This window comes from Macrobrachium nipponense, chromosome 12, assembly GCF_015104395.2.
Source record: "Macrobrachium nipponense isolate FS-2020 chromosome 12, ASM1510439v2, whole genome shotgun sequence".
NCBI classification, from domain to species: Eukaryota; Metazoa; Arthropoda; class Malacostraca; order Decapoda; family Palaemonidae; genus Macrobrachium; species Macrobrachium nipponense.
In genome coordinates this window covers 33,930,526-33,956,399 of record NC_087205.1, presented here as the reverse complement: position 1 = coordinate 33,956,399, position 25,874 = coordinate 33,930,526, and the positions used below count along the sequence as shown (strand labels likewise).

Here is a 25,874-nt window from a genome sequence, read left to right as displayed (position 1 = left end):
GTTCATCAGAGCCATCCCTTACTGCCCTATCCATACATGCTAAAACGCTGGATAATTTCTTCCCATGAAATAGAGTCTGGACTTTTGGATTGTAAGTCCAGGGCCCCCAAGCACCAATCCAGGAAGTTAAATACTTCTAAGGTCCTGAAGATGCCTTTCAGATGGTGATCCATTTCCGACATGGTCCAGGAAACTTTTGCTGATGAAGGTACGACCTCCTCGGAGCGTCAACCAAGTTGGCGAAATCGCCTTGGGAGGAAGGACAGCGCTTTCAATCCCGCTTCTTCTCCCGTTTCGTACCAGATTTCTGCTCTCCCGCTTAGTCTCCATGGAGGAAGAGCAAAGGAAGTGTTGCCTTTCGCCTTCCTTGAGTCTATCCAATCTTGGATTCTTTTAAATGCTCTCTTCGCAATGAGTGAAGTGGCCATTTTAACGAAGCCAGGTGCTTTCCTGGTCTTCGATGAGGCCAACTGTGAAGGCGGAGAGCAAGGACCGGTGCCTGAAACTTTATCCGGGAACAAGTTTTTCAGAGGTGAGTCAACGTCTTATAATCCGAGGAGGATGACGTTGTTGGCTCTTCATCGTCCGCAGGACACGAATAACACTAGACGATTCTCTTTCTCTAGCAGCAGCGTCCTTCAAAGACCATGATGTTATTAATCCTTGAGGCCCTGTTCGCAAAGAGGGTGCCTCTGTCTGAAGTAGGGTTAGAAGTACCAATCCGTTTCTGTTCACCGCTAACTTCGACACTTTAAACCCCTTCCCACCCAGATGACGCAACCGCTTGCGAGTAGGCTATACCAGATAAACCCAAAATCAAATATCACAATCAGAGTATGCTTCTCATTATGTTTCTTTATTGATTATAATGTATATAAGAAAGTGTATGTGTGTGTATATATCTATGTATGAATTTCTATATATATGTATGTGTGCATGTAGGTACTCCGGAAACTGTCTTTATGTATATAGCTATATCCGTGATTTATAAATTTTATTTTTTATTTTTTTTTATTACTTTACTTTATTTAAGTATATGTGTTTCCTGGGTTTATATATAGTCCCTATACACACACACACACACACACACACATATATATATATCATCCTGAGACAAAATAAATATCCACCCCACGACTGGGATCGCTGAGGGAAGGAACAGGATCTGGCCGAGAATCATCAAAGATGTTGGACAACAACCGCCAACTTTCTTCTGGGACTGGCTCAATATAGTCAAATAATTTGCAATCACTTACTGATTGCACACTAACTGATGTCTCATTTTCATCATCAGATTCCCCTGGTACATATATTTCATCTGAGGAATCTCCAGAGTCACCCATGACTAAAAAATACAAGCAGAAATTGATAAAGAAGCAACCAGAACGATAATCAAAAGAATTCTACAGTTGCATTATTGTCTATATGCGAGTCGACATGTCTGCCTGAGTGATAAATAACGGGAATAGACAGGAAAGACTGAAATACTGAGCTCCCATTGGTGAAATATGGTGACGTCTCAATTCCGTCACTGAAAACGTCACGAGATGCCTTACTCCTTCACTCTGATTGGCTAGTGGGCGGAGCTTATGTTTGACAAGGGATGAGAGAGCATATCCCAGCAATAGAAGTCTTCAAATACACAATCCCAACACACCAGCTCTCGGTACAAAAGAGAGAGTGGAAGGACATATTACGCTACGTCCAGGGATTACTTGCTGGCTGTCAAATGACGTAGTAACGGTACGTCCTGGGTGGGAAGGGGTTAAGATCTTGGAAGGTAACATCCTGCGGAACACCATGACGCTTCGGACTTATATACTCTTCCAAGGCGTCCATACTCTTCCAGGCGTCTCCCGAGCATCCTGGAGAGCGTCCCGATGTGTAGGACGCCGAGCGTCCTGTGAAGCGTCTTCACGAGCGTCCTGGCGAGCGTTTCGATGAGCAGGACGTTGAATGTCGTTGGAAGCTTCCTCAAAAGCGTCCTGATTAACGTCACGCAAAGCAGGACGTCGAGTTTCGTTAACATTATCTTCCTTAACGACTAAATGTGCAGGACGTCGAGCATGTCGTGCGTATTCAGAGACGTCCTTACGAGGCTCTTGATCTTGGCGAGCCTCGCTCTGATCTTGGCGTGCACGAGAGGAAACTTAGAACGATGATCGTCAGTCGCAGATTTCTGGACGTTCACGACCTCTTGACAAAGACGCCGGCCGCCTGTGCGACAACTCACATCTTTGTCATGCTTGTCTCTCCTAGACGCTCTCTCACAAGGAACGCTTTCACGTTCTCGAATGAGTCGGCTGCTAGAAGGTGACGAAGAGGCCGAAGAACGAGGAGAAGGAGCCGGGTTAAGTGGAATGTCACCGGTGACAAATTCAAGATCTGGGTGGATGCTAGTTCTCTTGCGCTTGGTGTTGCAGTGGAAGTAAATGGTTCCATTGTGGTAGATGCCAGCTGGCTGCAGAAAGACGACTCTTGCCACATCAATATGGCTGAGCTAGATGCAGTCATTAAAGGATTGAATCTTGCACTGGCTTGGAAGATACAAAAGGTGGAATTAATGACTGACTCATCTACTGTGCATAGATGGATTTCAGATGGACTTTTAGGAAAAAGCAGATTGAAGACTAAGGCTGCAAGTGAAATGCTCATCAGAAGAAGACTAGGAATAGTCTTGTCATTGATAGAAGAGTGTGATGAAGAATGACCTCCAGCTGTCTATTACACTTGTGTCTTCTGCCAATAATAAAGCTGACAGTTTGACACGTGTACCTCAGCGCTGGCTGAGGGACCTTGGTTCATGTCACCAAGATGCAAAACTTGTGTGCTTCTGTTGTCCCTGCCATTAGTGATGGAATTAAGGAGATCCATCATCCTGCTGGTCACCCGGGTGTGAGAAGAACTCTCTATTTTGTGAAGAAAGTCCATCCAGGAGTTACCAGGCGGCAAGTACAGGCTGTTGTCAAATGCTGTGAGGCATGCCAGTCAATAGACCCGGCCCCAGTGAAGTGGCAGAAAGGTAGTCTGGAAGTGGATAGTGTGGCAGAGAGTTGGCATGGATATTACTCACTATGATGGACGGCCGTATCTTACTCTCATTGATTGTGGACCAATCTCGATTTGCCATCTGGCGTCGGCTCCATTTTCAGACCAGTGAGAGCATCATTGGCGACTTGAGACAGTGTTCTATGAACAAGGAGAGCCGGAGGAACTGTTAACTGACAATGACAACTGCTTTTTGCAGCAAACTATTTGCTGACGTGTTTTGCCAAAAAAGTGGTTGGCGTTAGCATCTTAATTTTAGATGTGCTTATGTTCCATCAGGAAATGGTATAGCTGAGATGCCATCGAACTGTTAAAGTCATTGCTGCAAGGAAAGGCTGTGTAGCATTGCAGAGGCAGTATATCTGTATAATTTGATGCCTCGTGATGACTGTGGACTCAACGACTGCCCCTGTCAGTATGCTGTATTCTTATCCTGTGAGGGTCCGAGGAGTGGATCCATGCTCAATGAACAAAGTGGCAGTGAGTGGCCCCTATAAAGTAGGTGATGAGGTGTGGGTAAAACCATCCAACATGCGATGCAATATGCCATTTGAAAGAGGCAAGGTTACGAGAGTTTTGTCAGAACAAGCTGTTGAAGTCAACGGAGTTCCACGCCATGTTAGAGGTCTTCGTTCGTGTTCTTCACAAGGATTGATATTGAGTGGAGGAAACTACTGATGCTGAGGATGAGGAGCTTCTTATACAGCTTCCTGTTCATGAAGATGGGGGAGGGGGAAGGAAGATTCAGGCACGTGTTGCTGAGTGCAACGCGATTTCAAGACATTCAACAAGAGTTAGAAGAGCAAGAGTTTGTAATATATGTGAATGTAATTCAGGGGGGAGTGTATAATTATTGTTTGAAACTGTTAATTACTGTTTGGGTTTAATTGGACAGTTTATGTATAAAGGTATTTCTGTTGTTGTGGGTTATTAAGGAAGAGGTGTAAATGACCGTTTATGACTAGTTGAGTTTTGTTATATTACTTGTTGTTGATTGTCAATGATTATTTAAGATGTTCTCTTGGAGAGTGGGGAGTATGTGTGGTTAGTTGAAGTCAAGCCCTGTAGGAGATTATTACCTCTCCACCAAAGGATCGTTGTGTGTCTGTATCCATTATATATATATCATTTTGTAAGTAAAGAAGAAAAAACCAAGTCTGTGTTTCTTTACTGCCACACATATGTAAACAGCACAATGTTGTTATTATTCTTGACCTAAGCCATTCAACAGTTTCTCACATCCTAAGCTAGCTAGGTCTCTCTCTCTCTCTCTCTCTCTCTCTCTCTCTCTCTCTCTCTCTCTCTCTCTCTCTCTCTTTGTTTCCTAAATAATTCTTCTTTTGTAGTAAGTCGCCCATCAGCATAAACAAGAAACAAAAACAGACTTTTATTACTGTATTTTGCTGTTTATACATTAATATTATGGTACGGTACTATAATCATTACAGTAAATCATATTTTTTATAAATTTATTCATTCAAGAAATTGATATAATTTTCTGCAAAAGCCATATCATGAAAATTAAGAGGAATTGTTAGCTAATAACTTTTGTTTGCAGATCTGATGAAGGGGAAATTGAAAATAGGAAAGACTTTATAAAAGATTTATGACATTTTCAAGACATACAACTTAAAACACAAAAAAAGGGGGAATAAAACAAGCAAGGGAGCCATTCCAAAGACAATTCCCTTCTACTTCTATTACTAATATGAGCAGACAATGTGTTTGAATAGTTTTAAGTTGCAGTAAGTATATGTGCATCACCAATCAACTTAGGCTAGGCTGGATCAATCAATAGTGAGAACCCTTATGATAGTTTAAGGTATATTTGGTGTTTGAACTAGTACTAAAATAGGCAGTTAGCCTATAAGAATTTTTATAGGTAGGGCATCTTTGGTGATTTAACTATTGATGTAGGCAGTTAGGGTATAGCCTAGGCGTTTTCTAAAGGGTGTGGTAACGCGTATATTTGCTTAACGCAGGTGGTAGTGGTCCCCATCCCTTGCGATTACTGAGGCCCCACTGTACTCCTTTCATGTCAAAGGGCACTGCCCTCCAAGATTGAGAGGGAGATCCCTCAAACATCAACACAACATGTGCCCCCCCCCCAACCCCCTTTGTCCGATAAGCTAAGCAAAAAGGGCGAAAAAGATGGGGGAATACCAGGAAAGAATAAACAAAGGGCAAACCTTTGAAGTTTCTTCTAAGTAAATTCTCCAGACCATAAGTGTAAATGTCAAATAAATATACTGTCACAACCTTACATTAAAGGGCAAGAATAAGTGATAAGGGTGTAGATACACCCTTGCCGCCGACTTTTAACACACAAAGGGGATAGGTGGCTGGCAAGACTAATCATAAAGTGGGTTTGTATATTAGATATTAATTATTAATGCCAATTAATTACCAACACCAAACACAGTACGTACATTCAAAACACAAAAGAAACAGTAAAAGAAAGCTCCCACCTCGAAATCATGATTAATAACTAGTCAGCAACAACTCACAAACATAAGTCTTCACTCGAAGACAGCCGCAAGTAAATTGGAGCGTTTATGTTCAGGAAGGCCAGTCTCCCTCCCTGGGCAGTAGTTATTGCTTAACCACCTAGTTCAAGAATTTAACAGCCGTATTCCAGCTACTATTCCCGCAAGTATATCCTATTGCAAAGGACTGAGGGTTTGTATTTCGTGTATGAACAAATTACTTTTCTGTGCAACTTTTAATTTTACATATTAATTTTGGAAAGTGACATGATTTTTCCAACTGCAAAACATATAAACTTACAAGGTCGAATTTCTAAATTTCCCCGATGAGAATTTTTATTATTAGTCGTAGAATAAGTGGTAAAAATTTGAAGCAAATCCTTTCAGTCATAAGGTAGCAACAAGCTCTTACTTTATAATAGGACCGTATGGCATCAGCACTCCCCTTACTATCAAGAACTACTTGGCCAGGTTCATAAACTGTGTAATTTAGACTACAAATTAAAAAAGGGGAGAGAGAGAGAGAGAGAGAGAGAGAGAGAGAGAGAGAGAGGAGAGAGAGATGCAGAGAGATGAGAGAGAGAGAGAGAGAAGAGAGAGAGAGAATATGTTCCTTTATCGATAACAACTGACATCTGGGTTTACCACCATCTTAATGTAAACAGATGCATCTAATAAAGTCTTCGCTTATCAACAAGAATGAAATGTTAAAGTCAGTAATGGAAATAAATCAAACCCATCATCTTAATATAAACAGAGATGCATCTAACAAAGTCTTTGATCATCAATGAGAATGTAATGTTACAGTCTGGAAATAAAACCAAAGTACAAAACATAAAATATACAAATAACATCTCCTTTTGTAATATACTATATCCTAATCTACAGACCAAACTGTCTCTTACTTTTCACACACACAAAAATCCCTGTTTCTCTAACAATTACAAAAGAAAGATATGGCATAAATTCATTAAACTATGACAAAAAACTAATTACATATTGACCACTAAAATAAACCCTGTTCACCTTTTTCTTTAAACCTCCACTTCCAAGAACATCAAGCCACTCATCAGGCAGCTCTTCAGTCTTGCCTTCAACTTCCACTTCCTCCACCTTCTCAACCTTCACTTCCTTTGACTGCTCTACTTCTGGCATCTTCCCAGATCTGGAAAAAAAACCTGATGCTAATTTAATCTATTCTGTATACAACTGGGCTAGGCTATTATTAGCAGAGGATTTAGAAATGACAATTTTTTAAAGTATAAATATTATTTTTCCTAACTATACAAACCTCATTTGGAATTACCTTTGGCGTAGCTAGAAAACGGCCGCTAAACTCTTGAACAAGGTGGTTAGGTAGAACTAACTACCGTCTGGTAGGTGGGAATACCCGCCTGCCCAGATGTAAACATTCCAGTTAGCTTTTCGGCCCAGGTTTCAGATTGAGGGGTGGCATGAGGTGGGCCTAGTGTGTAAAGGACCTCAGGTTTGTATAAGTTACAAAAAATGCAATTTACTTTAAAAAGTTGTCATTTGTTCCTACAAGATATACAAACATCGGTCCTTTACATTAGGAAGACTCACTGGTTGGAGGAAGGAATCTGAGTGAGTCTCTTGAACTGACTAAGTTTGCCACACTTGGGCTACTATTCATGGTTGAAAGAGCAAGGGAGGAGTACTATGCCTCTGACATATTGATTGGAGTACATATAGGAACTGCGAGATCAAATGTCAGACTTCTTGACCTTTTGAATGAGTTGAGGAATTGTACCTCATACAAAAAACAAAGGCAAGGAAGGAAAAACTCTTAATAGTCAGAGGAAGTAAGGCAAGGACTCAAAAAAGAGTTGTTTTTAATGCCATTTTCTACTTCCTCCCCTTGCTAGAGGAAGGAGAGGGATTGCTTCTATTATTCTACAAAGAAAATAGAACAGGTGCTCAATATGTAGACTTACCGCATCAGACACCAGTTCCAACAAGTGTAGGTTAGTCCTATTCTCTGCCCAAAGGAAGAGAGATACTAAGGGAATGTAGGAGGAGAAGGGGCCAGTCACTCATGATGCTTATCACTTCCAGAACCACACCTTTGGCAAAATGCTACCTGTCCTGTTAAAGGAGCCGGGTAAGAAAACACAACTTGTTGAGCAGCCATCACACAACCAAGAAAAAAAGATTCAAGACTTATGGGCAATACCCGAAGGAGGAAGAAATACATAAATATGGTCTGACGAAACCATATTTCTGTACCAGACCAACAGATTCCTCCAGAATGAGAGAGATGGAAGCTCTTGGGGGAAGTGTACAGGTGACATCATCGCCAGCTGTAGAGAACCTCCTCCCGATTGTCTCACAAAACCAGGAAAAAGACGTATCCTTTGACACTTCTTGTCAAGTCAGTACATATTGGTGAAAAGTTATTGACATCACATGGCAGGGATGTTGAGTCTTTCAAAAGTACAGCAAGATAATAACAGGAAAAAGTAATAATCAACGGGGGTTCCATTCTGACTGCCTGATGATAAACGAAAATTGCAGATGACCAAAAATTGGCATTAAGGTGCTTATGGCACCAATAACAGAACTTGGTGCCAATTATTGGTTAATGGCATCTCTGTTATGTAATCATGACTATTATCAACCCCCGATAACTGGAAACTGTACATTATGGCCTGAAAATCGGCATTTTTCAGCGCTAGACAAGTCCCATAAAACCGGATCACCGATAACCTAGTCTGCCGATAACTGGGGAACTGCCTATAGTACAAAGTCCAAGGCATAGGGGATCATGAAGGACTCGAACCTGGCAACAGATACAAAAAGATTCAAATTCGCTGTGATATCTGTGACGGAGTCAAGCCATCGATCCGCCCCACCTTTTGAAGGGATATTAGAAAGGCCATGCAGAACGTCTATCCTCTTTTGCCAAAGCTGGATGAGAAGAGATGTGGGTCTTGGAAGAGAGATCTCTGTCTGATGATTCTCGCAAGGGCGTGTACGAAAAATCAGAAAGACTCAAACAAGAGCCAAATGCTATTCAGACCTCTTCGGTCTCTGTGATGGCAAGAAAGAGTGACAGTACACTTTCAGGTAAAAGACTTAGCCATATGCGACCTACATTTTTCATGATTGAATCAGAGAGAAGCAACTCTCATGGCTCTGACCAGAGAAAAAGTCCTGTCAATGACACAAACCAGCGAAGACAGCTCCAATCCCTGGAATGTTACAAAGGACTAAAAAGAGACATCCAACTATTCCCATTGATGCTTGGTGAGAAAGCCTTTGCTTGCCAGGGAAGCTGGCTAGTCCTTTAGCCAAGAAGACATGGATTGTACTGCCTGAAGAAACCAACCCTCCTGTGTCACTGACACCAAAGGTTGGGTCAGGGAGGAATTCCTTGTTACCTCGGAAGCAGAGCTAGCAGATCAGACAACAGGCAAAGTCTCCGATCATCGATTTTTAATTCAGATTGAAAAATGTTTGTTGAACACCTTGTAAATTAGAGAGAAAACAAAATACAGGCAGCCCGCGGTTATAGGCTGAGGATTCTGTTATCAACAGGGTTCTGATAAGCGAAAACCACCATTAACCGAAACTTAGTGATTATGGCACCAATATCTGGCTGATGGCACCTCCTTTAGTCATGGTTTTATGGCGCCATAACACTATTATTGGCCCTTATGGCGCCGATAGCCAGAACTCGGTGCGTTGTGACACCAGAAATCACCGATTTTATGGCACTAGACAAGCCCCATAAAACCAGATCGCCATTACCGAGTCTACCGATAACCGGACTGCCTGTACAGAGACAAAAACTGTCGAGTTTGTCTAAAAAAGTCATACCAAGTCACTGCAGTGGCCCATGGGTTGGGTGCAATGGATCACAAAACCTACGTACTTCTGTTGTACCTGAGCAGTAAACAGAAAAATGATAGGGAGTCTTCCGAGACATATCTCTGTCTGATGATTCTCACAAGGGCATTTGCAGAGCAAGAGACAGGAGCCCTAAACGAGAGTCAAATGCCGTCCAGAGACCTTGGGTCTCTGTGATGGTAAGACAAAGAGAAGTTTCTCATCAATAGTTAAATCTAGACTGAGTAGAAACATTACTAAGATGAATAATCTCTCCATGAGGAAAGAAGCACTCTGCCTACCACTCTAATCCAGAGGCTGCCAATACATTTAATTTGGATATATGTTTGGCTGACAGAGCTTTCCAGTGCACTACAGTTACACTTGAGCACCTGTATTGTTTAAATGAAAACAGGAGGGAAATGAGACCCTCATGTTTTATGTGATAAATGCCACTACTGTGGTAACAACACCACTGAGCACCTCAAAATTAAATCCTGAAACTCTTGGGAGGCGCTAAAGAAAGGCTGCCTTGAATTTCATGATGTTGATAAGATAGTACTTATTGCCTCAATCGCACACTCAAAGACAACAGTCCTACAGGTATAAGCCTATTAATCAGTCGTGCACCTAATAACAGAAGCATGTCGCAAGGAGAATATACAGGAATGTTCAAAGGTCCTTGCTGATTGAGCACCAGCCTAATTCCTCCCTCATTATTCAAGAGGAAAAAGATTGGAGAGGACTGGAAGCACAACTCCTTAATTCTCCGTGTCCCAGCTATGCTATCAAGTCCAGAGACTTGACAGAAAACCATTCCCAGCTATGCTATCAAGTCCAGAGACTTGACAGAAAACCATTCTTCCAAGCAGCAGCGGTAGGAGAATGCCCATTAGGAGCGTTTCTTTCCTATTTCCTTGCTTCGCCCTCAACCAGATTGGAAAGAAGGTTGAAAGCGAGACACGCATGTGCACTCTCTCAGAGGAAAGGAGGGGGCTGGCTACTTTCACAATCACCCTTTGAAACCTGAGACTTCTTAGGGACCAAGGAAGAGCTCACATACAAAGATCCAAGGGTCTTAAAATATTGCCCGCAGGACAAGGCAGACACCCTGGCAAGTTCTTTGATTACAACAGTATCCACCACTCTCTAAGAGAGAGAGGGCCAGAACCGAATAAATGTCTGTTCATATGGGGCGAGACGACTTTGAGACTTACAAAACTGGAGATCTGAATTAGGACAATGTCCCTTTTCATGGACCCAGAATTGCCCACAGGTTGCCGAATGGTACTGGGTAGAGAAAAAAACAACCCCCCTCCACTCGGTCTGCAAGAGTCACAGCCCTCTCCAGGGATGATCGCAACAGCGGAGACAAAGCCTTAAATTAGGAGTGAAGGATCACATATCTTGTAAGACACCGCCTGGAGGGAAACCATAGCAGTGTCTTCAAGGCTCACTGTTTTTTTGCTGCGAGAGGAGATACCCCTTCATGGCAGAAAAACAGCGTGAGGTAAAAAAGGATCACTCCTGTCATGGCAGCAGAGTGGAAGAGAGCCCAATTGGGCATCTTGAAACTGAATGAACTCCTTGTCCTGAGAAAAGGTATTCATGCATAGTCGAGAACACCCTCACAAGCAAGGAACCGTGGTCTCTCCTGGAAGAGCAAGGGCCTAGTGCAGTGAAGATTAATCACAGGAAAGTGGCAGTCCTATCCCTGAGATCAATGGTATGATGAATCAGTAAAAAAGATCTCTGCTAAATGAAAATTGAGGATAAGTAGTTGTATCTCAAAGAAAAACTTACAAGGTTTTCCAGGGTGCAAAACTCCTGATTTTCTTTCCTTGAAGAGACATTCAACAGGATCCAAGGAAACTTTCCTAAACTACTAAGGGGGGGGTGTGTACGATGAGACAATCCGAGGATTGATCTCAAGATATTAACCCTTGTAATTGAGTTCCGAAAAAGAAACCAACTCATCGGAATTCTCTCTGTCCACCTTCCACCTCTCGGAACAACCATGAGTCAAGAGAACAGGTAAGGAGAAAAGGCATTCCTACATATCTTGCTAGAAGAACCAGAGGAGAGGTAGATTTTGGAACAATCATCAACCTGTGATGACGACAAAAAACGTACAAGTATATCTTAGTTTTACCAGACCACTGAGCTAATTGACAGCTCTCCCAGGGCTGGCCCAAAGGATTAAATATTTTTTACGTAGCTAGTAACCAACTGGTTACCTAGCAATGGGACCTACAGCTTATTGTGGAATCCGAACCACATTAGGTCAAGAAATGATTTCTATCACCAGAATAAATTCCTCTTGTTCCACATTGGCAGAGCAGAGAATTTGAACTTTGGACCACCACCAGAGATTGGTAGTTCCGAGCGCGAAATCCACTTGTCCAACGAGGAACTATGTGATGACAACAGCATGAGGAAGGAGGGTGCTTATGTCATGGCAGAACACCAACCTTAGGAGAGAGGAAAGTTCACTCAAACAGAGCTGACCACTCAATTTGGCTGATCCAGGTCGAGATGAATCAAGCGAGCCAAGCAGATAACAAATACAATTTTGAACTCGGCAACAAAGGAGCTGAGCTTGCTGAACCGATCAAGCGTAAGTGGACCAGGGGCCTGGCGTAGCAAGTAAGTCGAGCCAAGACAAGCGAGCCAGGCCTAACCATGCTGATCGCACGAATGCAACCAGGGTCCTGGCTCGGTGGGTGAGTCAAGCCCATGAGCGGTACATGTCTGCTACGAACTGTTGCTTTCCTACTCTCTTTCTGTGCCTAATCCAGACCAAAGAGCAAACCCTCTGGCACTGGTTTGGAAAGCATTCAAGACTCTACAGAATTGTGTTATTGTAAGAGAACACTGGGGAGGGCATATAGGCACAATATAGTTCCTCCATTACCCGAGTTCAGGGTGCAATGTAAGCAACCTTTTAATACCACAGGCGTGAACTCCAACAGCGTATTATGGGTTAAGGGAAATGGACAGCCCTAAGAAGGCTTATATAATTTTATTTACATGCCCGATAACCAGAGACATACATAGGGAACTAGTTGGTACCCAGTCCTGATTAGTTCCACATGAGTCTTTGAAAGTTCTACAGCAGAAGAGGTTTCTGGCACTCAAGATGAGTGACAACACAACCACATTTATAGTGCATCAGAACCTGTTGGAGAATCCCAGGGTAAAGGAACATCTGTCAGATATAAAATGTAACTGGAAGTTCATTCCAGTGAGAGCACCATGGTTTGGTGCTATATGGGAAAGGCTGATAGGACTTCTTAAAGTCATGCCTAAATAAGATTGAAGGCCAAGCCTTACTCAGTTTTGAAGAACTGACCTGTATACTGTACTGGTAGAACTTGAAGGTATAAAAAACAGGCCATTAAGTTACAAGCCCAGGGATTTGAATCAGTTGGAAATTTTAACCCCTAAATCCATTTGATTCTTGGGAGAAAGCTCAAGTCCTTCCCAACAGAAGTAGTAAATTAGGAAGCGATCTCTGGTGGCCCTACCTATGGACAGAGAGAGTTAACAGAGAACAGAGTCCTGTGTGTTTCCAGGTTATGCAACAACATGTGGAAAAGATGGGAGGAGGAGTATATTTAACAACATTAAGAGTGTCCCATCAAGTATGAACACTGCATAGCTCTTGGGCCAGGATAGGGGACGTAGTCCTCATTTATGACAAGGGGCCAAGTGATCGAGTTACATATGGGACGAGACAAGTCCCATGAGTGGCTACCTGTAATTAGGTTATACTCCCTAAAGCTGTGGCAGGGAGATAGAAGAAATTAATCCCGTAGCAGAAAGAAATTCAGTCAGGCACCCGCCTTCTGCTCGAATAACTGCTGAAGCCGGAAAGGTATTGATAAGAATAGGACTATGGTAAATAACGTAAGCATAAGTTTTTCTTGCGGGGGAGTACATGTAAACTTCAACAGGTTTGTATTTTTCTGCGAGTTGTGGTATAGCTTTGTGCGTTTTCCTTCTTTACGTAAAGTGGAAATGAGTATTGTGCAGAGAAAGATATTATGCTTTGTTATGTCTGTATTTAGTTATGAAAAGCATTGTGTTTGGTTATTTCGTGTGTTAGATTATAAGTATTCGTGTAATAGTGCTAACGTATCGGTCATCCATTGTTTTTTGGTTCAGTAGTTAATTGAACGTTTTGGTGTTGGTCAACTACAGCCATGGAGGCAGCCATAGTTAGGATACTGACTAGAGTGGAAATAACTCGTGTGGATCTCTGGGAGCCATTAGTCTTTCCAAAGCTACTTAAGTACTCCTTTTTATCTAAAAGTTCATTTAGGGAAATTCCTTCAGATTATACTCATATCCAAGTATAATGAGAATTTCTTGTTGTCTCTTTTGGTTGGGGGTTACGATGTAGACATCGTACTTAAGCCGATCTCAATGTTAATTCAGGCTAAGAGTAACGAATGCGCCCTTTGAATTAACAGCAATTTTGTATCACTTATATATTAATTAACATACACAACGCAATGCAATGTTTTGCTTTAAGTATAATTTAGAAATATGAGTGAAGTAACCTGATTGTTGTAGCACAGAACTTAGGCTACGATTAAGTTAGTACATTTCAATTCATTTAGGCTATATGATCTCTTACGATTTGAAATGCTCTACTACTTAATCTGAATGCGTTGCAATATCCTGTAATTCTCATTTCTATTATAAACACCCCTTACCCAGTATATGAGCTATCTGGGGACAGACCCATAAATACTTAGCAGATATCTTTACTGTAGAATGGTTTACCCGTCCGGGTGATTTCTCCCAGCCGAATTTGGTGATGATGTCATTCTGAGAAGAACAAGAGGGATTGTGTTCGGACCCTAGGTCCAATACTGTACTTGACCATTCACCCAGAAGGCGTTGCATGCAGTTCCAAGCACTACATAGCCCAAACCAGACAAGAGGAGCGGACTCATCTATACTGGTAAAGACTCGTCTAGCCATCCAAGCACTCGTAAAAATAGTGAGCTCTCAGTAAGCATTAGAATTCGTAAGAATTCCCATGCTAGGCAAGAAAAACCTGATACTCGCCCTGGCACTCGGGAATATGATGAAGCCAAGTACTCTGCAAGCACCAATGAAACCATGGGATCCAGGTGCTTGGTGAGACTCCCAATTACAGTGGACCCCCCGTATTCGCGTTCTCCAGATTCGTGGACTCACACATTCGCGGATTTCTTTCTTCGGGAACGTTTTCCCTGCATTATTCGCGAAAATTGATTTTCCTATGATAAATATCCACAAATTCCTGGTTTTTTTGATGAATTTCATCATAAAATGCACTTTTTGTGATAAAACTATTAAAAAAACCATGTATGAAAATTTTTAGTGGGTTTTCTTAAGTTTTAACAAAATAGGCTGTTTTTAGCATTTTTATAGGGGTTCCAAACATTCGCGGGTTCTAACTATTCACGGGGGGGTCTGGTACGCATCCCCCGCGAATACGGGGGGACCACTGTATTGTAATAATCATCGGGAATACCCGTTGCCAGTATGTTTCGAAATCTCGGAAAATCAATCGCCCTGCGAACGCTAGAAATTCCAAGGAATTTAATGCTTAGTGAGACTCCCGATTTTCATAATAACATTTTCCTACCGTGAATGTCTGTCTCACCTGAGCATTTAGCGAGATTCCCGATTATCGTAGTAACAATTAGTATCAGGAATTCCCATCTCACCCAACTGTTTGCAGATGTAGAAGACCAAATCACTTGGAGAGTGCTAGAAATTCCAAATAATTTTAACCCTCTTACGCCGACTGGACATATTTTACGTCGACATTTTTGTCTCCCTTTGTGCCAACTGGACGTATTTTACGTCGACTTACAAAAGTTTTTTTTAAATTCGCGGAAAAATACTTATAGGCCTACCAGCCTAAAACTTTTGAATCACGCGCCGTGGGGATGCTGGGGGAGTTCACAGGGATCAAGGTGTTGTTTTGTTTACAATCGTTACACAGGCGCGCAAGCGCGAATTTCTTTCTTGCCGCACTAAAAAGTATCTGTGACACATCTCGGAAATTATTTCGTCACTTTGACATAATTTTTGTACCATTGTAAATTAGCCGTTACATAAAGTATTATGTATGAAAATGTGTGCATTTTTATGTAGAATACAACAATAAAATACTCATGATTGTAGCTTTTATCAGTTTTGAGATATTTTCATATAAATAACGATAATTGCCAAAATTTCAACCTTCGGTCAACTTTGACTCTACCGAAACTGGTCGAAAATAAAAAAACGCAATTGTAAACTAAAACGCTTATATTCTAGTAATATTCAACTATTTACCTTAATTTGCAACTAATTGGAAGTCTCTAGCACAATATTTCGATTTATGGTGAATTTATGAAAAAACTTTTTCCTTACGTCCGCACGGTAACTCTTCCGAAAAAAATCATACATGCGATTGTGGTAATGTTTGCACCATTTTAAAATTATTGCCGTTATATAAAGTTTTATATATGGAAATGTGCGCAATTTCATGCACAATACAACTAAAAACAACCCATGGTTGTAGCTTTTATCAGTTTTGAGATATTTTCATATAAATAATGATAACTGCCAAAATTTCAACTTCTCGGTCAAACTTTGACTCTACCGAAATGGTAAAAAAAAGCAATTGTAAGCTAAAACGCTTATATTCTATAATATTCAAGCATTTACCTTCATTTTTGCAACAAATTGAAGTCTCTAGCACAATATTTCGACTTATGGTGAATTTATGAAAAAAATAACATTTTCTTTGTACGTCGGCGGTAACTCTTCCGAAAAAATCATACGTGCGATTGTGGTAATGTTTGCACCATTTTAAATTAGCCGTTACATAAAGTTTTATATATGAAATGTGTGCATTTCATGTAGAATACAACAAAAATAATTGAAGTTGTAGCTTTCTCATTTTTGAAATATTTGCATATAAATCACAATAAATAGAAAAAAAAACCACGTCGGTCAACTTTGACTCTACCGAAATGGTCGAAAAACGCAATTGTAACGCTAAAACTCTTACAGTCTAGTAATATTCAGTCATTTATCTTCATCTTGAAACAAAATCGAAGTCTCTAGCAAAAATATTAGATTTATGGTGAATTTTAAAAAAAATCTTTCCTTCCCTCACACGCGGATTCTCCGCCACAAATCTCCGAAATACGTACGTCCCATTCTCGGAATATTGCCGTTTCAGTTTTATATTAGCATTTCATAAAGTTTTATATATGAAATGTGCGCAATTTCATAAAATAAAATAAAACGAAAAATATTTGAAGGTTGTAGCTTTTCTTATTTCCGAAATAATTGCATATAAAAAATATAAATATAAAAAATTCGACATTCGGTCAACTTTAAACTCGTCAGATATGGTCGAAACTGCAATTGTAAGCTAATACTCAATCATTTTTCTTCATTTTGAAAGAAATTGGAAGTCTCTAGGACAATATTTAGATTTATGGTGAATTTTTGAAAAAAATATTTGTTTAAGTCCGCGCTTTACGATTCATGCATTATTTTGTGATTATATTTTCTCTGTGTTGTTTTTATCGTTTTACAATGTGTTATATACAAAAATGATTGCAATTTAGTGTACATTACACCGAAAAAAAAGTAACTTGTTACCTTTAACCGTTTTGCGCACAGCGCGATTGATACAATTATATATGAAATTTCGTTTTTGCGCTATCATATATCGCATTATTTATATATGATAATGATAATTTTTTTCATTTCTGATGGTTGCATACTAAACTTCAGGCAATGACAAAAATAGGAGCCAAATGAACTCTTATCTTGAAAACTAGGCGCGGTGTGATTTTTTGAAAAAAATATTTTTTTCCGCTTCCGCGCTCACTCCGAAACCCCTCCGGCACACAGGAGACAATTTTTATTTACCACCTCCGCTCCGGCGTAAGAGGGTTAAGTGCTCGGCGAGACCCCCGAATTTTGTCAAACGATCATCGGGGTGGGGGCCCTCCTCAACACCTGTAGAAATAGGAGGAATGGGCATATAAGATCCTTCCTCAGTGATGTGAACGTGCGTCCGGTAGAACACTAAGGTCCTTCCAGGAATGTAGTCCCCTTAGTCCCCAAAGCTGAACCCTACGGAAAACACTCTGCAGGATCCCTCCTATTCATCTTGCCCCTCCTGGTGTATGGGGGAGGAAGACTGGACGCTCTCGCTCGCCTTGCTAGTGGAACTAGCAGGAGAAGCAAGTCACGGGCAGCAGTGATGGCCACTCTGTGAGTCTAGGATAGCGTTATTGTCTGGAGGAAATGCTTTCCCAAGGAGGGTTTACGAAACTCTCGTACGGCAGGTGAAACGTCTTCTGCCACCGAGACCGGTCAGTCATGCAAATGTTGACTGTTGTCTGGGTGGGGCTGAGTGTGCACCTGACTGGAAAGAGCCGATACCGTCCTCCGACTCGTCCAAGTCCTCATCGAGGCAAAACCTAATCAAGAGGACTGAATGGAGGAGCCCCCACAGTCTCTGCGCGCTCGGTCCAGCAGGACCATCATGTCAACCCTGCGAAACGAGCAATCACCACGAGAGTGATCACCAGCAAGGAGTGAGTCACCCGAGCAACTTGCTCCTTTCTTCCACTCCATGCCCCAAGTCATGACGGTGAGCAGACTCAGCGTTACCGTCTCTGGATGCACGCGAATCCAAAAATTTATGTGCAACTCAGGGACTCGCAAACAAGTGGCCCGACACTGAACAGTCTTAGGGGCAGAACCTTTAGGACTAGCAGCAGAAGTGCAACCAAAGTTTGCGCTTCTATTCTTTACGGCTCCCGACACGCTAGGCCCTGACAGCGTGGATGGTTCCCGTTCCCAAAGGAATGGGAGAGCAGTGGAAGACCCAACTGCCTCATCAGTTTGAGAGGCAGACCCTTAGAAGTCCTGTGACAAGACTTCTTAGGGGGAAGACTACCTTCTTCTTCGGTAAGGAGCCTTAGAAGTCGAAGGGGTGGAGGCTGATGAAAATATGATGATTCCGAATAGGAAGAAGGCAACACTTGATGAGTTCTCTTCCTCTTTGACTTATCCAAATTCTGCAGGACTTCTTCTACAGGATGAGGTATATTTACCAGTAAGAATAGAGTTAATAATCCCAGGGCAGCAGCGAACGCTTTGTCCAGTGACGTAACTCCAGGATAGCAGTGGTAAATGAATATGATTTCCAGCAGGGGATCAGTACACAATCGAGGACCAATATCACAGCATGCTACGAATAACAGGTACAATTCCAAGGTTAGGATAATCAACACAAAGAGTTATCCAACCATTTACTGCTGTAATCACTATCACCACTGTTAGCCTGTAAAAGAAAGAAAATATGATTTAAAGTACTAAAGATACTCCTCTCGCATCCAAGGGCACCGCCCTCTGAAATGAGAGAGCCTCAAAACACCAACACCACTTTCGATAGCTAGCAAAAGGATGAAGAAGAAGAGGATTACCAGTAGAAACAAAGGACAACTTCCCAAGTTCCCCTTGGTAATTCCCAAAGTGTAAGCATAGATTTCCGATGAATACATGTCTCATCCTAACGTTAAAGGGCAATATGTACTAATAAAGATGTTGACATACCTTTGCTGCCGACCCTTAACACAAGCATGTAGAAAGGCAGCTATCAAGGCTATCACAAAAAGTGGTTTGCATATATTTTCAAATTCAATTAATTATTAATATCAAGAACAGTATACAAGCAGTCCCTGGCTTACAACGGTTTGGCCTACGATGTTTCAAGGTTACAACGCTTTTCAATTATATTTATCAGAAATTATTTCCACGTTTACGACATGTTCCAGGGTTACGACGCTTACAACGCTGATCTCGCAGGAGAATTATGACTCCAAAAATGCAAAATAATAAATATTTGAAGGTTTTTTTTTTATGAAAAATGCAATAAGAATGAAGTTTTTATGATAAAACAAAGTTTAATGTATACTTACCTGGCAGGTATATATATAGCTATATTCTCTGTTCCACCTGGCAGAAATTTTCAAAACTCGCGGCAAACGCTAGTAACCTATTAGTAGTTTCAGGCAACCACCACCCCGTTACCGTGGCGCTAGCGCTAGGAACCGTTCCCAATTGGGCCAGATTTTCTTTTCTGAACCCTGTCCCTGAGGGGAGGCGGGTGGGAATTAAATTATATATACCTGCCAGGTAAGTATACATTAAACTTTGTTTTATCATAAAAACTTCATTTTAATGTATGACACTTACCTGGCAGGTATATATATAGCTGATTGACACATTTGGAGGTGGGTCAAGGACAGCAACATTCTTAGAGTATAAAAATATTATTAAAATATTATTAAAACTCCAGGTTCCTTACCTGCTAAGGTAGCTGACTTCATAGGTCCTGCCTCTAAGCCTGCTTAAACCTTAGTAGCTCTCAACAAGGAAGTGTCCTGTATGTTGAGGAAGCTAAGACTGGAACTGACAACTGGACGTGACCAATGTGTTGACAGAACCTTACAGCCCTCTTATGCCACGGCATTCAAGCTAGTAACAGATCATTTACCTGAACTACACACACACTATCACCGGATAATACTAACAAGACTGAGAAAAGTAACGCACATTTTTCTCAGACGATCCAACCAAACAACAAACACCATCACCTAATAAAACAACTAGCTTAAAAGAAGGTTATGGGTAGTAACTCCTTTGCCCAATACTGTACCCGAGGACACGTATGGACTCCTAGCGTCTGACAATTATCAAAGGTTGTCTGAACGTCCCTAAGATAATGAGACGCGAATATTGAATTAGTTCTCCAATATTGTAGATTCAATAATTTCCTGAGGGCTAAATTCTTTTTTAAAAGCTAATGAAGTCGCCACTGCCCTGACTTCATGAGCCTTCAACTTTCAAAATACCAAAGCTCTGCTCTTCACACAACAATATGAGCCTCTTTAATTAACTCTCTCATGAAGAAGGCTAGAGCGTTCTTCGTCATGGGTCTAGTGGGGTCTTTAACTGAACACCACAGAGCATCAGACTTCCCTCTGATAACTCTTGTTCTTTCTATATAACATCGCAACGCTCTCACTGGGCAGAGAACTCTTTCTTGCTCTTGACCCACCAATTCAGCTAGACCCAAAACTTCAAAGGATCTTGGCCAAGGATTAGCTGGATTCTCATTCTTGGCCAAGAAACCTTCTTGGAATGAACACACTGCATTGCCATGTCTCCATCCCACCTTCTTCGATATGGCCTGAAGCTCACTAACTCTTTTAGCAGTTGCCAATGCTACTAAAAAGATAGTCTCTTAGCAAGATCTCTCAGAGAGGATTCCTCTAACGGCTCGAATTTGCTAGAAGTTAAATACTTCAAGACCACATCAAGATTCCAAGCAGGTGGCCTGCATTCTGATTGTTTCTTCGTACCAAAACGACCTAATCAGATCTCTAAGGTCTAAGTTATTCGAGATGTCTAGATCCCTGTGTCTAAACACTGAGGTTAGCATACTCTTATAACCTTTGATTGTCGAAACTGACAAGCGTAAATCCTTCCTCAAGTATAGAAGGAAATCTGCGATTTGGGTCACAGAGGTACTGGGATGAAGACACTTTCCTGTTCTTACACCACTTCCGGAAATTGTCCCACTTCGACTGATACACTGTGATTGTGGAGATTCTTCTGGCTCTAGCCACTGCACTGGCCACCTCTCTAGAATATCCCTCGCTCTGACCAGACGTTCGATAGTCTGAACGCAGTCAGACCCAGAGCGAGGGTATTCTTGTGAAACCACCTCGTGAATGTGGGGTGTCTGAGTAAATCTACTCTTAGAGGAAGAGTCCTTGGCATATCTACTGTCATTCCAGTACCTCTGTGAACCAACTTTGGGCCGGCCAAAACGGGGCTATTAAGGTTCATCCTTGTTCCTTTGCTCTCCCCCTGAACTTCTTCATCACTTTCCCCAGCACCTTGAACGGAGGAAAAGCGTACAGATCTAAGTTTTGACCAATCCATCAGGAATGCATCGACCGCCACTGCTTCCTGGTCTGGAACCGGAGAGCAATATGTTGGTAACCTTTTTGTTCTGGCTGTCGCAAACAGATCCACTACCGGACGGCCCACAACTTCCACAGGCTCTGGCAAACCAAAATCCATGTGCAACGTCCACTCCGTCGAGAGAAGTTGCTCTCTTCTGCTCAACAGGTCCGCACCCACGTTCTTCTCTCCTTGTATAAACCTGGTGAGTATCACGACCTTTTTCCTCTTCCGCCGCCCAAAGCAGAATTTCTTTTGCCAGATCGTAAAGGGGAAAAGAATGAGTTTCCCCCTTGTTTGCGGATGTATGCCAGAGCCGTGGTGTTGTCCGAGTTGACCTGCACTGTCTTGTTCCGAATCAACTCTCTGAAGTGCTTCAAAGCCAAGAAAATTGCCATCAGTTCCTTCCTGTTTATGTGCCACTTTGTTTCGACCTTGCTCCAAAGTCCCGACACCTCTTGAGGGCCTAATGTCGCTCCCCAACCCGCGTCCGACGCGTCGGCAAACAAGACGAGGTCTGGGTTCTCCTGCTGAAGCGACATCCCTCTTGCTAACATGCCTGGAGTTAGCCACCACTTTAATTCCTCCTTTTTTACTACGGCCGGAATTAGAAACTGGAAGGAATCCGGTTGCAATTTTCTTGGCCATGAATCCTTCAGGAAAAAACTGAAGAGGTCTCATGTGCAGTCTTCCTAAAGAAATGAAACCTCTCTAGCGAAGAGAGTGTGCCCAGTAGACTCATCCACTCTCTTGCAGAGCATCGGTCTTTCTTTAGAAAGTCCTGCACCTTCCGAATGCATTGTGCTTGCCTCTCGGGGGACGGAAAAAGCCCGAAAAAGTCACTGCCGATATCTGAATCCCCAAATAAAACTATCTGTTGTTGGGGCTCCAATTGAGACTTTCCCATATTCACTACCAGACCTAGGTCTTTTTGCCAAGTCCAATGTTTGACTCAAGTCCTCCAGACATTGACTTCTTGATTGGGATCTTATCAAACCAGTCGTCCAGATAAAAAGACACTCTGATCCCTCTTAAATGTAACCATCTCGCCCACATTGGACATCATCCTCGTGAACACTTGAGGGGCTGTGCAAAGGCCGAAGCATAGGGCCTTGAACTGAAAGACCCTGTCCTGAATCACAAACCTTAGATACTTCCTGCTTCCTGGATGAATCGGAATATGAAAGTATGCGTCTTGTAAGTCCAGAGTCGCCATCCAGTCTGGACGTACCGCTGCCAGTACTGAATCGTTCGTCTCCATAGTGAACTTGGTCTTTTCTACGAAAAGATTCAGTTGACTTACGTCCAGCACTGGCCTCCAACCTCCCGAGGACTTTGCAACCAGGAACAGACGGTTGTAAAATCCCGGAGATTCGTGATCCCAGAACAGGTTCTATGGCTCCTTCTCTAGCATGGAAGCTACTTGCTCCCACAGAGACCGCTTTCTTCTCTAAATCGTTGTACTTTGCCCCGAGGGCTCTCGGAGATGTTGCGAGAGGAGGTCTTTTCAAGAAATGAATCTGTACCCTTCCCGAGCTACGTTGACAGCCCAGGGATCTGCCTTCATCTTCTGCCAAACTTCCCAAAAACCTTGAAGTCTGGCTCCCACTGTCGTCTGGAGGACTGAGTTCTCATTCTTTAGAGGGGGTCTTGGCTCCTCTTTTCGCGGGTACTCTCTTACCCCTAAAGGCGGGTCGAGCGAATGTTCTTCCTCGAAAGGGCTGTTGCGAAGGCCTAGTATCCTTTGGAGTCTTCTTCACCAACTTGGTTGGGTAAGAACTTTTTAACTGAAGAAGAAAGAAGATCTTGAGTGGCTTTCTGCGAAAGGGAGAGAGCTATATCCCTAATCCTCTGAAGGAAACAAGCTGTTTCGAAAGAGGCCAGAACAGTAACTCCGATTCTAGAGTTAGAAACTCCTTTGAAGCGAACGAACACAACAGCGATCTCTTCTTAAGTACTCCTGCTGTGAATAACGAAGCCAGTTCATTCGTTCCGTCTCTCAGAGCCTTATCCATACAGGACATAATGCTCTTAGCTGTTTCTAAGTCCTGCGAATCCTCTTCTTCTAGGGAGTTCGCTAGAGCTCCCCAACGACCAATCCAAGAAATTGAAGACTTCGAAAGTCCTAAAAATCCCTTTAAATAGATGGTCAAAATTCTGAAGACGTCCACCAGACCTTGGCAGACTGTAACGCTGTCTGCGTGAGCTGTCTACTATACTGGAGAAGTCCCCCTGGGAGGAGGCAGTACTCCCAGGCCTAGACTTTCTCCAGTAGCGTACCATACTCCTGATTTTAGAAGCCAATTAGCTGGAGGGAAAAACAAAAGAGTATTTTCCGCTTCTTTCTTCTCCTTCATCGTCATTCACGTTGAAGGGCCTTCTTCGCCGAAATTGACATCGTCATTTTAAGGAAAGAGGACTTCTTGGAGTCTAGTCTTGGAAAACTGTGATAAGGGGGATAACGGAGCTGTCGGTTTAAATTCCCCCTCAAAAACAGCCATAAGACGTGAAGTCAGAACCTTATAATCTGAAGAAGGTTCCGTACTCTTCCCTTCAATTACTTCCAATTCTTCTTCTGCTGAAGAAATGTCTTGTAAATCCTCTTCGTATTGACGCTTCGTTGAAGGAATCGCGTCCTGCCGCCTGCGTCCTGCGGCTACCGAGGCGTCGGCGTCCTGCCGCCTCTCGATGTCCTGCCGCCTGCGTCCTGCGGCTACCGAGGCGTCGGCGTCCTGCCGCCTCTCGATGTCCTGCCGCCTGTCGTGCGTCCATCGTAGACACGCCTGCTTCCTGCCGCATGCGTCCTGCGTCCACCATTGGTCCCGCGTCCTGACGTTTGCGTCCTACTTCTTCCGAAACTATTTCCCTCCTAGCGCCCGAGCGCCCTGAGTCCTCGCAGAGGCGCGTCCTTGTCTTCCCTTTTAGAAGACTTAATGGGAAGGAAATCGTCCTTACGCCTCGAAGATGCTTGTTCAGGAGCATACCCAAGACTTCACCAGCACTGCCAACTTGGACTGCATTTCCCGTAAGAAATGCTTCGTACCATCCTCCTGAATGGTAGACGACGAAGGATGAGGATTTACGAGCGGGACTGCGACCTAACGGAGAGCGATCTTGTACTCTACCCGACGGCGAAATACGAGGGGAGGATACATAAGAAGATGGAGGCGATCTCCCATGGAAATACCATGCCGAGACGGACGTATGTCACCAGTGCGTCCTGCGTCCTCTCTAGTACGAAAAATCCTTTTCCTCTTGATCGGCACTGCGTCCCCGTCTCTTCCGAGGATGATGACACCTCAGGACTACTCCAAGCCTCACTATCTTGCGCCTGTCTCTCGAGAGCAGTTGATGTCCTGAACGTCCTCTTGAGTGGGCGAGACACCACTGCATACCGACGTTCTCGCTCGGAAGTCGAACCTTCCGAGGACGCACACTTCCCAGTTACGCCTTTCCTGCGCGAACTGCCAACAGCCTGGGAACTTGCAACAGGACTGTTCGAGAAGGGACGCCTGACCGTGACAAAACCTCTCTCGCCTCCCTTCGACTGTCGACATGCTTCTCCCTTGGGTCTGGGAGCTTGACAGAGGTCTAGGTCTAGGAGCACGAGAGAGACGATCAGACGCCCCCTCCACTACACTTTCACTGACATCGAAAGCACTAACTCTATCTGTAAGTCGCTGTATACTGGTCGCCCATGGACGCAAGGGCAGCGAACACTTTCACAATATTTGTATCGTTCGCCTCCTCCGATACAGCAGCGGGCGCAGGAGATACCTGGGGAGAAGGAACTACCAATTCTACATTAGAAGGAGCTGGAGAGGAAATACATTCACTCCTTTTACTCGAAGAATTTGACTTCTCACTACGAGAAAACAGATCTCCTTACACGATCTTTTCTCAAGCCTCTCCACATATTTCATAAAGACCTTCCATTCCTTCTCTGATAAATTCTCACATTCAATGCATCTATTCTCCCAAGTACACACATTCTCCCTACACTTCTTACAAACGGTATGAGGGTCGACCGAAGCTTTCGGCAATCTTACCTTACACCCCTCTTTTACACACACTCTAAACATACTTCCAGTATCAGACATCTTTAAAGAACAATCCAAAGCGAATGCCAAGCTAACGTTTCCGAGTACAATACCAAAATCCAAGATCAGTCAGCAACGAGAATGAAAATTCTAGCAGGGAACCACCAACAATGTTGCCGGTTCGGCTGGCAGAGAAAATCTGGCCCAATTGGGAACGGTTCTAGCGCTAGCGCCACGGTAACGGGGTGGTGGTTGCCTGAACTACTAATAGGTTACTAGCGTTTGCCGCGAGTTTTGAAAATCTCTGCCAGGTGGAACAGAGAATATAGCTATATATATACCTGCCAGGTAAGTGTCATACATTAAAATGTAGTTTTACATAGTTTTTTAAATGCAC

At 42.8% G+C, this 25,874-nt stretch overlaps 1 protein-coding gene across 2 annotated transcripts in view; it reads right to left on the bottom strand.

The window, feature by feature from the left end:
- The window catches only part of LOC135224479 (peptidyl-prolyl cis-trans isomerase FKBP8-like), a 150,042-nt gene that overhangs the window by 100,404 nt on the left and 23,764 nt on the right, over positions 1-25,874 (bottom strand). For both annotated transcript variants that reach the window (XM_064263485.1, XM_064263484.1), the window contains exon 2: positions 6,561-6,699. In XM_064263485.1, the coding sequence (XP_064119555.1) occupies positions 6,561-6,689 (129 nt within the window). In that variant the 5' untranslated portion in view covers positions 6,690-6,699. The remainder of the gene's footprint in view (positions 1-6,560; positions 6,700-25,874) is intronic.